Source organism: Numida meleagris, chromosome 13, assembly GCF_002078875.1.
Source record: "Numida meleagris isolate 19003 breed g44 Domestic line chromosome 13, NumMel1.0, whole genome shotgun sequence".
Classification (NCBI taxonomy): Eukaryota; Metazoa; Chordata; class Aves; order Galliformes; family Numididae; genus Numida; species Numida meleagris.
The window spans coordinates 12,804,715-12,819,449 of record NC_034421.1 but is presented as its reverse complement, the minus strand read 5'-3'; the positions used below and the strand labels follow the sequence as shown (position 1 = coordinate 12,819,449).

At 52.3% G+C, this 14,735-nt stretch overlaps 1 protein-coding gene across 2 annotated transcripts in view; it reads left to right on the top strand.

Moving 5' to 3' along the window:
- The window catches only part of MGRN1 (mahogunin ring finger 1), a gene marked incomplete at its 3' end in the record, with an annotated part of 50,221 nt that extends 35,486 nt beyond the window's left edge, over nucleotides 1–14,735 (top strand). The window contains 9 exon segments of one of the 2 annotated variants that reach the window (XM_021411168.1): nucleotides 4,176–4,244; nucleotides 5,668–5,827; nucleotides 7,908–8,017; nucleotides 8,843–8,908; nucleotides 11,053–11,276; nucleotides 12,455–12,578; nucleotides 13,065–13,110; nucleotides 13,327–13,434; nucleotides 14,555–14,735. In XM_021411168.1, the coding sequence (XP_021266843.1) occupies nucleotides 4,176–4,244; nucleotides 5,668–5,827; nucleotides 7,908–8,017; nucleotides 8,843–8,908; nucleotides 11,053–11,276; nucleotides 12,455–12,578; nucleotides 13,065–13,110; nucleotides 13,327–13,434; nucleotides 14,555–14,667 (1,020 nt within the window). 2 annotated transcript variants of the gene reach the window in all.

Sequence of the window (14,735 nt, the reverse complement as noted above, 5' to 3'; positions counted from 1 at the left end):
AGAGCAGTATGGATGAACTGACAGACATACTCTTTCCTTTTGTGTTTGAAAATAATTTTGCACTATGACTTCTGGTAGCCTTATTTTTTTGTTGTTGTTCCAGAATGTTATCTTGTCTGATGACTGGGTTAGGATGAGCAGTCCCTTTCCTGATGTTGATGCAAACTGGCTGCCTCAAAGCAGCAGCTGTTAATGGCTTTCTGTCTGCAGAACCTATCTTGCAGATTTCTTTTGGAGAAGATTTCTAAGCTGTCTGTTGAGACTGGGTGGTTATGAAGTTAGTGTTTGAAGCAGACTGGGGAGAAGGTGCAGACTTCTTGCCCTTGAGAGTTTAAAATAGTTCGGAATAAACTATGCCCAGCAGAAAGCCACATGGTTCACCTCCTGAACTGGACAGAACTGCACCAGTCAGGGTCCTGCACCCCAGTGCTGTGCTGCAGCTACAGTGTGAGCTCCCCCACTTGCCTGGTGCAGAGTGCGAGCCCTGGAGGTACGTGGGGTAAAAGGCAGATGGGAGGGAAGTGTGAGATGTTTCAGAGTATGAGGTTTTCAGTCAGCAATGTTCTGTGGCTGTGGAAGACAAGCTAAAAAAACAGGGAGTTTGTTGATTTTCCTTTGCTGAGTCTACTCCTAAAAAATACCTCAGGCCTCCTGTTCTGAAATTGCTATACGGAGAGCATTCATTTCTTTGGGAAGATGGATCAGCCTGTTGTGGGCCTTTAGGAGGAAGAATCGCTGATGTTCACCAGAGCACGTTTTTCATTCTTGACACGTGGAGCTGGAAGTCAGGGATCCTTGGGGCCATCTGCACTGTCCCTGCTGTGTTGCTGCTGTTTTGCTGTTTCACCCAGCTCTTGGACTGAGTCCTGGCGGTTGCGTTGCAATGAGGCATCTGTCCCAGGAAGGTGCCTGGTGATCATGATGCCAACCCCGCTGCCTTGCTTCAGAGTGGACTTCACTAGTAGATGTGTGCTGTGATTCTGTTTTGTGTTTGACTTCAGCTACTAGTGATCGACAGCAAGGACTTTTCTCATCTGAATTACATGGCTTTCCAGTACCAACATGATCATTAAGTGCATTGATTATACACTTTTTGATAAACTCCGAGATGAGTCATCTGCTCTGACATGTTCCTTCCAGTCCCCAGGTCAGAAAGAGCCACAAAACGGTATCAGTTAGTCATGTATATCAAAACCATGTTCAGTAACTCACGGCCTGCCTCGCCAGTGCTGTGCACACACTCGTGGTCTGTCCTTCAGACTTGCTCCTGCCCAGTGGAAGCAGCCTTAGCCCTCCCTGTCAGGGCTTCATCGCAGTGCTGGAGGTGAGTTACCAGCCTGATGCCTGCCCTGAGCCCTGCGCTCCTCCTTCCTCCGTGCTTGGTTCTGTTGCAGCGTGGTTCCTGGCTGAGTCCCAGGTCTACATCTCACAGGTGTTGTTAGCAGCCAGCCAGAGATGGTTCCAGAAAGCAGCCTGCAGAGCGAAGGGCAGGCACGTGGTGGGAACAGTGCATTCTGCAGGGAGAGCCGTGTGCTGTGCTGGAAAAGGCTGCTGAGCTCTGAGGGAGCAGAGCAGTGTGATGCCAGCTGCACCTTGCTCTCACATTTTCTTCTGCTCAGAGAGGAGCACTGCATTGGTGAGCTGAGAGAAAGCAGCTTGTTTATCTTGCCTTTTTATTTAATGATGGCGCATACATGGCTGTGAGCTCTCTGAATTGGTGTTGGATTGCTGTGCACACTAATGCACTGTGTGCTCCGTTCTCCATTTGGCTCTTTGGGCTTCCCAAATGGAGGACTGTGTTGCTAGAAGTGCTCTCTAAGGAAGTTCCTTCCCTACCACAACATGGTTAGCCGACTCCTGCAGTGAAACAGTGTGTGCTTGTCTGTCTGTACTGGCACAGCATGTGTCCTTCCCACTCAGTGTTTGGTTGTCGGTGCTTTTTTTCTTGGCAGTTTGTAACATTTAATGCTTATACGTTCTCTCCCGTGGGTTTTAAAATAGAAGTAAACTCTTACTAGAAGAACACACAGTACCACTGAAACTAGCATAGCATCTGCACCGATAAGAGCATAGCGCAGAATTATGGAGTATATGTTGGGAGTGACCCATCTGTATAACGCTGTAAATGCTTCCCCATTGCAGCCTTTCTTTTGTCTGCCCCTCCTTGCCAGGATTCCTGGGTGCCTTGTGTGTGCATGGATCTCTACAGCTCTTTGGGAGCAGGAAGCAGCAGCTAATGAGCTGGACTGCTTTGTTCTCTCAGCCAAGTTGCAATGTATGTACCAACCTGTTCTTATATAAAAAGAAAAAGAACATGGTTGAATGCAAACAGATGGGATAGAGAAAAAACATGACCTGCAGTTGGCCAGTGGCTCTCGTGTGCATCATCTGAGTCTGAATTTAGCAACAGAAACCTTGGGAAGGATGGCATGCTGCTGGAGAAATGAGAAGGTGAGGGACTGCATTGTGCAGTATCACCTATTTTTTATGTACCCCTCTTGCTTTAAAACCTAGAGATCTGGTAGTAAGAGCCATGTTGTGCTGCTCGCCTTTTTCTTACTGGGACCCCATGAGCTTCTTGTGGGGTTTCTTGAAGCAAGCAGTAAAATGAACACGGAATCTTGCAGAGACTTGGGTCTCTCCCTTCCTGATGTGTTTTGCTCTTTGAGCTGGCCGTTGTGCACTCACTATCACTCATCACAATCCTCAGAGGAGTTGGGATGCTGTAAGAAGACTCTCTTTGAAAAGTTGAGTTATAAAAGGGCAGCTCCCCTGTAACTGTTCACAAACCTCCTGGGTGGATTGTGAGACCCTGCAGAGGATTTTGCTCGACAGTCCAACTGCTGACCTCATTGCCTTGAAATGCAGGCCTAGAACAGATTGTAAGCTGCATGCTGAGTTAAATGGGGAGACTCTGGAATTGGTTTGTTAAAGCTGCTGCATCCCAGCTCAGAGCATTTCTAAACTGGTAGGCGGGCTGGATATAACCAGCTTCTGCTCCCATCCTGGCATGGAATGTGTTCTGCAGTACTGAAATCCTGTGGCACAGCCATCGCTCTTCTGAGCACCTGCCTTGACAGAAGAGGGGGAGCAAGGTCGATGACACACGGAAATGCCAAAAGCCCTAGAAGAACACTGAGCCGTTGTAACACTGCATTCCTGGTGGCTTGGCTTCACTGCATGGTGTCAACTGGACAGTTGCTGGAGCTAACAGGAAAGTTTTTCCTTCCCTTCTTCACCATGTGTGTCAGTGCCTTGTGGCTGCTTCACTGTTGCTGGCCTTCGTGAAGAGGAGCACGGGTTGCTCTGGGGTAGCTCTGCATCTCTCTGTAATGCTCTTTATAGCTGTAAGAGTCTTGTGCTATACTTGCTGGCTGAGCTATGGAGGATGCCACACTGGAGTTATGTGGGACCTGGACCATCAGCCTTTCTTGTGCTGCTTTAATTCAGCTGCTCAGGGTAGTTTGTGGGCAGCTGCTAGTATCTGCATAAAGACATGGCTCAGAGGAGTTAGTCCCGTGTTGGGGGGTTGTGTGCCTGGCAGTGCTTTCTGCTACCACACACTTCAGCTTAAAGATGCCACCAAGGGCCTGGAGATGGTCATAAAGGGCACTGCGCTAAGGGAGATAGTTTGTCTGTCTTCAGTAGCTTGCCCTTACACTCCCAGGTGGTGAAGAGGGGAAGTGTAGAGCAGCCATGGATGTGCTAGTATGAGCCATTGGCACAGCACCAGAGTGGGGACCACCCTAGCCTCTCCTTGCCTGAGATGATGAAGATGGGTGGAAATCCATCTTAGCTACAGGTAAGCAGTGCTTCACAGAGGGAAGGGACTGTGGAAGGCTGGCTGCCTCTGGCTCATTTAAACTTTGGGCATATGTTCCTTTGTGATTTCTGAGATAAACAGAGTACGTGTTTTTGAGATGGTCTTGGTAGTGACTGAAGTGGCCAGTTGGGCTCTGAACTTACCAGCTGGGGTAGGCACCACTTGGGATCAAGGACACATTCATTCTCCCAGCTATCCTTTGTGATGTTTGTTTCTGATAACGTTTTCCTGTAGCTCTAGGAGAGCCAGATGCCATGGGTCATGGACATTTTGACACAGGGAAGGAGAGAAGATGATCTCAAAGCAGCAGTGGCAGAGCAGCTGGTACTCCAACTGTTGTCTTCTTCCCTAGGTTGACCGGGTGAGCTACCTGCTTCAGGAGATCTACGGCATTGAGAACAAAAACAACCAAGAGACCAAGGTAAGGGTGCTCAGAAGGCTCCTGCTCCCTGGGCTGTGGGTTTCCAACTTGCACCTTCCACTTTCAAGATTACATACAAGTTTTGGCAGCAGAATGTAAAGGTGCTTCCCAGAATGGCTACCAAGTCTGTGGCATTACTGCAGGCACTGAAGAAGCCCAGGGATGATAGGCTTTCACTGTTAGACCCAAACAATTGATGTAGTTATGCTGAGATAATTTTTAGATGGTCTGAGGCTCATGGGGATATTCCCTAGAGCAGGGAATGCTGTGAGAAGAGGGTGTCAGTGCCTCTCAGTGTTTCAGAGCCAGGGAGACGGTGTGAACTGCTGCTCTTGGTGTCCTGAGGTTCTGGCCAGTCTGGGTGCTTCCCAGTGTGTACAGCCAAGAGACTCTTTTTTTCTCGTTGACTGTAAATGAGTGTTGCCTCTCCACAGACAAGATACTTGTGTCTGGTGTCCATGCTTTGCTCCTGTGGCTCTTTAAATGTCTTATTTTGTTTTGTTATGGGAGGACTGCATGTTCCTGTAGCATTACATGGAACTGAGCTATCTAGAACTTGCTAGATGAAGCTGGATTTGTGTACAGGAGGGAGCACAGCATTGGTAACATCAGGGGATATATATGCAAGTGCCTTAACCAGAAGCACTGCCTATCTTCAGGCAGGAGCTTCTGCTGAATCCTGGTTTGCTGCACAGCCCCAAGCACGTTGTGTGACTGCTTTGAGCTTGCAGTAGCCTTATGTAGAGCTGCCCTTTGCTGCCACCTGGGCTGCAGAGCATACGAACTGCTGGTCTCAGACTGCTCTTCTGAGTATTAGTGTGTGATTTGCAAACAAAGGAAGAGCCACGGTGCAAGACAAGCTGGATTTCCTCTCCAAGCAATGCAGTGTCCTGCCTGAAGCATGCTGTAATCTCTGCCTGCCTGTGCCAGGAGGTAGCACCTGAAAAGGCAGGAGAGAGAAGATTTATTTTGCACCAGATCCTTTTAAGAAGATTGGAAGCTTCTGTTTGATTCGTCCAGTGTCATGAGTCTCTTTACCCAACCATCACTTATCAGACAAGTGTCTTGGGACTATTTCTGTTCTTCCTGGTGTGCTTGGTGAACCATATGAATAGGAAAACAAGAAGCCTACCCTCCCCAAGTAGATAAGGAGCGCGTGTGATGGAACATGAACTCACAGCACTGTACTGCTCCCTGGCCATTAGTGATCTTGGAGCAGAGCCCCAAGAGGGGCAGTGTCTGTCACAGAGCTGAGTGTGCTGGCAGTTGCTCTCCTTGAGAACGCCCTCCTGACAGCTGCAGAAGGAGGATGTCAGCTCTGTCTCAGAGTCTGGGCTAGGAAATTTGCCCAGGTTCCTCAGACTGTTGTCACTTCGACGTGGCTCTTTCCATTCTCACACCAAATTTTTGCCTCTCGTTTCAGCCTTCAGATGACGAGAACAGCGACAACAGCAATGAGTGTGTGGTTTGCCTGTCAGACCTGCGGGACACTCTCATTCTGCCCTGCAGACACCTCTGTCTGTGTAATTCCTGCGCTGACACCCTGCGCTACCAGGCCAACAACTGCCCCATCTGCAGGCTGCGTGAGTATCTGCCCAGGACGCAGGGGCATCTCTCTCCCTTCCTGCACTTCTGTTAAGTCAATACAGGCTGTGAGGATGAGTATGTATTGTATTTACCCCGCCACAAGGCTCAATACCAAATGTGCCACTCCTCTGGGTGACAGCTGAGGTTCCTGGCTCCTAAAATAACTGTTCTTGAACGGGAAGGAAGACAGTGGGAGAAAGACCATTTGTACAAGGCCTCTCAGGGCATTTCCTCTCTCCTGCCTCTCTTCTGAAGGTGCAGGTGCTCTGAGCATTGCCATAGGTGGTTCTTGTGTTTTACTAAGGTGGAAAATCTCCTAAAGGATGGAAACATCTATCCTGATGTTTCAGGAACTCTATCGTGAGTGTATCTGGCCTAGACAGCAGCCAGCCCCAGTGAGGGGCTTTCCAAGTACTTTGCATGATTTTTTTCATTCCTCTGACAACCTTATTTCATCTAAGACACAGAGGCAGACTGAGAGCACAGTCAGTCTGGAGTCCTTTGCTTTGTCTGGACATTCTAAGTGAGGTGTATGGCAGCGTTGGCTCTGGTACAGCTGAAATTGCAGTACTGGCTTTGTGCCATCCTGGTGTTGTTAACACGGCTCCCTCAACATTTCTTTTAAAGCAGACTGAAAACCCAGGTCACTCTTTGTCATGCTTTCCTGGCCCTGCACCCTTCTCCAGACCTCCCCTCTTACCCTGCATGCTCCTGCTTTTTCTGTTTGCGTGTTGATCACTCCAGTGACTCTACCTTCTCACTACTTTGGGGCTAGCAAGGTGGGCACTGGGAGTACAGAGCTGATTTCCTTCCCCCTCAGAGCTCCCAGAGAGTTGGGAGGATCTGCTTAAACCTGCACTGCTCAGTTCCCAAAAGTTGGAATAAATGAAATACCCATTCTGATGTTCAGACAGTACTTACTAAATTCCTTGTCTTCTTGCAAAAACACAGAGACGTAGGAGTTTTGAGAAAATGCCTGTGTCTTTGCTGGAGTAGGCAGATCCATGCATTTTACCCTGTGCTTGATCTTGGAGATATTTGATTGTTCCTTAAGAAAAGGATAAAGAGCCTAAGACAGATGTTTGGCCTGAGAATGTAAGTCTAAAAAGTTCAAACTTGGCAAAGATACAGTAACTGAAAGCAAGATCTTACCAGAGGAAGTGCCAGACAGCCTTGACTATAAGTAGCACAAGTTAAGATATGGAACAGCATTATCTCATCTGTATTCTGCAATGTTGTTTATGTTTGGAAGGTGTCTGCATGCTGGACTTCCTGGGAATCTGTGTCTGAGGAGTGCAGAAGCAGCAGGGATAGGTTTGCACCTTTGTCCTCTGGTTTTAGGCTGACCTTGCAAGTGGCTGGGTGCAATAAGAAGTAAGGAAATGCCTGGGCTTTTCCTGGTGTACAAGCAAGTTCTTACAGCTGCATCAGAACAGATGTCTAGCTCATTCATATGTGCCTTTGGCACTGAGAAACTAACAGTATTAAACATCTGCAGGTTGAAAATGGGACTGTGGGCACGAAGAGCAGATCAAGGCAGCTGTGATGGGAAAGCCGAGGGCTCGCTGTGCTGGAGATGAGTTTAGCCACAAGCCCTCTGGCTGGACTCAGAGCTGCTGCACAACCTTTCACTAGCACAGCACTGGCCAGTGAGCAGTCCAGGGTTCCCAAGGCTGAGACCCGTGGGTTCTGAATGAAACCAGAGTGATTTTACATGGGCCTCCCCCAGTCCTGTAGCTTGGAGAGCGCTGCTTGAGGCCAAGCTTGAGTCTTTCTTACTGTGCCATGTAGCACCAGGTGTGAAGCACTCCCTTCATCACTGTACTGGAGCAGGCAGTGCCTGTTCCCTCTGAGGACCTTGTGGATTCAGATTTTTTTTTCTGCCAAATTGGCTATGCCAGTGCTCTAGAAGCCAGACCATAGTGATTGGCTTTGCTGTGGGCAATGACCCCGCTCCCCACGCACACACTGTCGGTATAGAGAGCTGCCCTGCTGACAGTGTGTCTGCGAAAGCTGGGGAGCTCCAGCACGCATCTGGTGTGGCTGTGTGTTCACCTGTGTGCTCTCCTCTCCTAGCCTTCCGTGCCCTGCTGCAGATCCGAGCTGTGAGGAAAAAGCCCGGGGCTCTGTCACCGGTGTCATTCAGCCCCGTCCTGGCACAGAGCGTTGACCACGATGAGCACTCTGTAAGTAACTCACTGTAACCCTTTAGACAAAACCTGGATGCTGGTCTCACCCTGAGCAGGCAGCTTGTGTATGCACAAGTTTCTTGGCCTGTTGGCCTGCGTCCCTGGGACCTCAGAAGGTGTGCCTTGGAGTGAAGCCTTCCTGCATTATGCAGTGGCTTTCCTCAACTCTTCTAGTGAGTTGGGACTTTTACTTTTGTGTGTTAGTAATAGTAAAAGTACAGAAATGTGGCAGACTCTGGGACGACAGGCCGGGCAAATAGGGTTACAGTTCAACTCGCATGCATGTCTGTGTGGCAGCATGCTGCGATGAAACCCCTTGGCTCTGGGATACTCAGCACAGTAGGAGAAAGGCCTCTTTGTGCCAGCTTCCCTCAGTGATTTGGGTCTGGCAGGCAGCTGAGTGAGTGCAGGATGGAAAATGCAGTGCTGTTGGCCTCGAGGCCAAATCACATGCCTCTGGTGTGCTGAGGGCAGAAGCTCATTGCCTGAGCGGTGCTATTGCACAGCTGGCTCTGGCGAGACATGAGGTCAGAGTGAGGAGAGGGAGATCTGCCTCTAGATGATCTTACAGGCCTTAATGAGAACAGAAACAGCTTGTTGCAGGAACCGCCTGGTTTTATCCATCTATCCTCTTCAGCACTGTAGCCCTGCTGCCTACAAGTGGGGCTAAGAATAGGGCAGGGGAAGAAACTGCAGGGCAGAGCGTAGTGTAGAGGAGAACAGGCGCTGTCACCTGGAGCAAGGTGAGGAGATGCTGGGTGTCTCGATGTTGCTAACCTCCGGGAAAAAAAACTACTTTAAAACATGATTTTCTCTCGACAGTGTCCCTTTAAACCCCCTAAAGTGAACACTGTCACCCTGCCCAGCAGGAAACCTAAAAGGAAAACAGTAAGTGGACTTAGTTGTATTTGTATCCCAAGGCAATTATTTGTCAGCGGTGTCACTAGCACGTGAAAGTGTTACGAACATGAGGGCTTGCTAACATGCTGGATTTGACTTGTGCCCCCACACAGCCTGCAACACATGAGTACTGTCTCCATGTTAGTGGTGAGATGCTCACACCCTGCACAGATGATCATCACTAACCTTTCTGGCTTGCGTGCGGAGGAATAAACTGCAGGAACCTGATGGGGGGCTGCCTCTGGGTCCTGAGCCTGGCTGCAGAAGATATTTTCATAGCTTTGTAGGAACACAGGGAAGCTGCTGGCACCTTGGCTCACCCCAAAGCTTCCTCTCACTTGTCTCATCCCATTGGCAGTTCATTGTGGGCACTTCTCACTGTGGTTCCCGTGCTGGTGCTGACACACAGAGGTAGGCAAATAGGCACAGCTGGACTTGGTCTTGCATTAGGACTGCTGGCTGCAATGGGCTGCTTTGCTTTTACAGAAACAGGAAGGATAGAGCTTGTTTTATTGAGGAGTGTCCAAGATGGTGTGAGAGTGTGTAACTGGAATGTCATGCTGGGGGCAGCATGCAAGGCCATTGTGAGGGACCAGGAGCCTGGAAGGGGAAAGGTGAGGGAGGCCTCTACCCTAGAAAGTGGCCCTCTTTGTGTACTCATATGCAACTATAGTTTCAACAGTATTAAGGAGGCTGCAGTTCTCCTCATGCTGGTCTGGATGCTCAGGCTGAGGAGGAACGTGGCTCATCAGATCTAAAGAAAACCTAAGGTTGGGTTCAGTAATGAGGCTGCTGCAAGTTTGGTGTGACCCTGGCTCTGTGCAAGCCTCAGATGGCAACTAGTGCTTCTGCTGGAGCTCTGGGAGTGGTGTAGTGGAAAGTGGCCCAGGAGAGGGCAGTCTCTCTCCTGACTGAAAGCTCAGAAGCTTTCAGCCAGGATGTTGTAGGCAGTGGCTGAGATCCTCCTCCAGGCTCTGAGCGGTGCGGTACAACCTGAGCGTTCACCAAGTGAAACAAAGTGAGCAGCCTTTGAGCCCTCAGGCCTTGCTCTTCACAGGCAGGAGAAAATGTTCCCCCAGACTTGAGCCAGTGGCTTTTGTTTTCCTGACCTTTCTGTCTACAAAATAGCACCTCTGAGCTGCTGTCTGGAAATCAAATGCCTCTGTTCGTGTGGCTCTTGAACCCCTGTTGTGCAGGTAGCAGCAACTGTGAGCTGCCCTGGTCCAGGCTGATTTGAGTATCTCACAATCCTCATCTGTGGTCTTGGGCACAAGGTCATCAGTGTCACAAGGCTATTTTTTTAGAGGATAGAGGTTGATTCTTGACCCCAGCTGCCACTCATTCTTTCCTCCTCCATCAGATCTAGCTCCTTCTGTGACCAAAGATGAGTCAGTTCAGCTATCAACTCACCCCCAGTTTAGTGGCTGTAATGGAACAGGTTCCTGAGGAGTTTGGTCTGCAGCTGCATGACTGGGAGGTCCAGCACAGAAGCTACAGTGACCATGGCCAGGCTCAGCAGCAACACACTATCTTTGGTACAGCATACAGCAACCTCCCTGAGGATGCAAGACTGGAACAGATTAAATTAATCTAAGCTTGGACTGCTGTGGTCTTGCCTCTTCATTTGCAGTGGGCTGGGCTGCCTGTGGCGTGCTGGGTTACAGCATAAACTCCATTTACCTCTTGAGTCTGCAGGGCCTTATTGATCAAGAGGATTTTTTGAGTTAAGCCATTGCTGGTTCAGTAGCTTTGGAAGGTTCCCTTTGGCTGGCAGCTAAAGTGAGTTATAGAAGGAATGGAAACTGGTGCAGTTTTGCTTCCTGCCTGTGGGGTCAGTGGTTCTGTGATCCCTTTCAGTATTTTAGCAAAGGTGACTGTGCAGGGCCTGCATTAGCAGCTGAGGGAACACAGTCAGTGGAAAAAGTGCAAGTGCTGTAGTTTTGCAGGACCAGCTCTCATCTAGAGAGTCACTCCTTCGACTCTCAGTGACTCTGGTGGTGCTGTGAAACAGCTGCATGTACACAGTTGGAAGCAGTGGTGGGGTTCTTAGTGGGTTGCAGCTGAGCCTCCCATTAGGGATGCGTCCAGCCTGGTGAGGGTTTCTTAACATGCCCCTCTCTTCTCACCCACAGAGCTCTGACAACATCCCTCCAGGCTATGAGCCTATTTCCTTGCTGGAAGCTCTGAATGGCCTTCGTTCTGTGTCCCCCTCCATCCCGTCAGCTCCTCTGTATGATGAAATCAGCTACTCTGGCATGGTGGATGGGATGCCCCCTGCAAACCGACCGCTTGTTGGGATGGACAGAGCCGTGGAGAGCAGCCACCAGAAGGGCAAGCGGAGCAAGTCTCCAGATAGGTCAGCATGGGGACAGAGGTGTCTCTGGCTAATGCCATCACCGGTGGCACTGCTGCCTCATACTGTTAGGAGGCCAGCGGGTACTCATGACAGTGAGAGAATTGGGACACCACCTCTGTGTTCAGCCTGAAGAGACCAGTTTATGTCTCCTGGGACTTAGCTTTGTCATCCAGAGGAAGAGGATTTTTAGCAAGGAGATTTCATCCAGACTTTGGGTGGAAATATCTTCCTTTCCAATGCAGTTCCCTCCACTTGCACGTGACATCCAAACCTTGCTGGATTTCAGCTTCCCATGGAGTTCCCTAGGAACAAAAGAATGGAGAAGTGACCTGAATTTCAGAGGGCAGAATGCTGAGATCCTTTAGTTGTTTTCTGAGGCTTCCTCTGATGGCCTTGGGTTGAGGATGTAGGTGTGGAAGCTGTGGAGTGTCCCACTCTGGGCCATACAGAAAGCTGAGTCAGATGGGGTCAGGCTGTGTTTGTTTGGGCACTGCTCGCTGTGATCCAGCTGCTCATTAGTTTTTGCCACCTCATCAACAACAGCAAGTCATTGCCTGCCAAACAGAGCCCATCCCAGGCCTCGGCATGACCCCGAGCAGCAGAAGGAGCAAGGGCTGGGATCACCCATTCTGTGCCCTTCCATCCTGTCCCACAGGCTCTGCTCCCCGAGACCCAGCTACCCTCTCCTTGTTCTGGTTTTGCTGTTGGGCATTTGTGGAATGAGGTGGAGGTGGTGCTGCCCCGGGAGGTGCAGGATGAATGTCTTCCTGCACACAACTTGTATTGCTTACTAGCTGTGAACCCTCTTGGCCAGCCATGTCAAAAATCTGGCAGAGGAGAAAGATCCTCAAACTGTCAGGAGGAGGAGAAGGAAAAGGAGTTGAAAGAAAGGGACTGAAACTGCTTCTGTGTCGCTTTGGTAGGACGTGGAATCAGAGCTGTGCTAGAAGTACACCGAATGTCCTGGCAGGCAACAGGGACTTGTGTCTGTGTCACAGAGCTGCTGCTGCTCTCTGTGTAGCTGATCTTTAGAGCTGTGGTGAATCTGGCTCAGCAGTTTGAGCTCCTGCTCTGAGTTGTCTTATGCTGCTGGTGGAAGGTGGGCTGGGCAGAGGGATGGGGCAGGGTGGTGAGACATCTGGAACTGCCACCACTAAACAGAGTTTGTCTTGCTGCAGCACACTACGGTCTCCCTCATCCCCAATCCATGAGGAGGATGAAGAGAAGCTCTCCGAGGACTCAGACTCGCAGCCAGCGCTGGGTGGGGGTGAGCTGGTCCTGAGGGAGACCAGCTCCCCAGAAGTAAGTCTGTGCTCTGAGCCAGAGCTGTCCTGTGGGGCTTCTGAGGCACAAGCCACCTCCTGAGGGGTCACTGCTTCCTCAGTGTAACAGGGCAAAGAGCCCAGAGTCAGCAGCATCGTCTGCCTCCACTCACCCACCGGGCTCCATGCCTCAGGACACAGCCTGTGCACCTAACTTGGCTTTGGGAACTGGGAAGTGGGAGATCTGCAGTCAGTGCACATCAGGGCTGACATTTGCCCTGCACATTCCTGGAGGATCCAAGCAGTTTGGGCTGGAAGCTGGACCCTGTACCTCCAGCATCCACTGGATCCACTGGATCTTCTGCTGCCATTGCCTGTAAAATACCCTGTGGTGCCACAGCACCAGCGTTGGCCCCTTGCTCCCTCCCTGAAATGAGTCCCTGCCCCAGGCATCACTCTGGAGAAAGCTGGAGGAGGAGACAAGCGCAGGAAAGGCTGAAGTAACTTGTGGTGTTTCTCCTTGCAGAGCGTGGCAGGGGAAGAGATGGAGGACACCTCATCCCTGCAGCAGGGTGAGTGTGAGACCATGCTGTGCGCACCATGCGTCCCATGCCACAGGGAGGGGTGTGGTGCTCAGTCAGCACCCAGGGGCCATGAGGATGGGGTGAGAGGGGTGCGCTGGGTGCACGTGGGGACAGCAGCCCGTGTATGAAGAGCGGCCTGTCGGCACGGCGAGCTGCCTCTTCCTCACGGCTGGCACTGACCGCAGCGCTCCCGGCTGCTTCCAGGTGGCTGCCCCCCCTCTGTTGAAGACGTCCTGCAGGATGGCGGCTGCGGGGAGCACAGGAGCCTGACGCAGTCGGACACCGACCCGCCGGTTGATGTCTACCTGCCAGGTAATGGCTGCACCGCTGGGGCCGGAGGTGTGCGCCGTGCTGCGCGGTGGCCGAGGGGGAGGCTGTGGGCTCCATAGCTGACCGCTGGCTTCCCAGAGTGCTGCAGCCCTACCTCCTCCAGGGCCTGGATGTCACCCCAGGGGCCAGGCTCTGCCTGGAGCACGGGCTCTGCATTCCCCCAGTGCGCAGAGCTGGCAGGTGGGGGTGAGGGGGGCTAACAGAGGGAATGTGCCCCTTTCTCTCTCCTCTTCCCTCACCCTTCTGTCTCTGTCCTTCCCCCCTTTCTCCTCTCTGGGCCAAGCTACTGGTACAGCACCAGGGACTGTTTGCACGTGGCCTCCTGGCCTGCCAGGCAGGATGCTGCCCACACCAGCCAGGATGACTGAAGGGTGGGGTGAGAGCTGTGCACCTGGCCCTGACCGCCCTGCTCCTGCTTCCCAGCACCAAACACGGCCCCCAAATGCCCTTTGGCCCAGGGAGGGGAACTGGCCCAGCCCTGCTCTGGGGAAGGCCAGTGGGCTATGCCTTGCTGGCAGCACGGCTGCGGCGTGCAGTGCTGGGCCTTAGCCCCACCATTCTCGTTGCAGCTGGTTTTCTTCCATAGAGTCGCAGTCTGTGCTGAGCACCTCTCTAATGTCTCCTTCCCTCTCTGTCTGCCTTCCTCCCTCCTGTCTTGGGCAGCACTGGGTCCTGATTCCTGCTCTATTGGTATAGAGGAGTAAGCTGGTATGTGTTCCGTTCTTCTTATGCATCACGGTGGTGGGGCAGCAGCAACCCCGGGACAGCCGTGGGCGAGCGCGGCCGTGCCCCTGCTTCCCGCTGGGGCTGATCCTGGCCCCGGGGGCCACCGACCCCTCTCCCAGTCTGTGCCAACTGTCCTGGCACTGCCCTTCCCCCTGCCTGCCCCACTGCCCCGGGCCCGCCCCGCCACCGAGGAGCACCCACGGTCCCGGTACGGCCGGAGCCCGGCGGGGCCGCATCCGTGGCTCTGCTGCCGCGGCCCCCCCTGCCCGTTCCGGCCCCGCACGCCGGGTTCCCGCAGGGTGGCAGCGCATCCCCTCCCCTCCCGCCCTGGTGCCGCGTGACCCTAGGGCCCATCGCGCTCCTCCTCCTCCCGCAGGTTCGTCCGACTTCACGCAGACGCTGCCCGGCCGCGGCTCCGCCAGCCCCACGCAGCCCCTTCTGTTCGAGCAGACGCGCCTGCACCTGGAGGACGAGCACCGCCTCTCGTGAGCGGCCCCGTGCCCGCCCCGTGCCTGCGGGATCCCCGGGGCGGGGCCGCGCCCGTGGCCGTGCGGGGC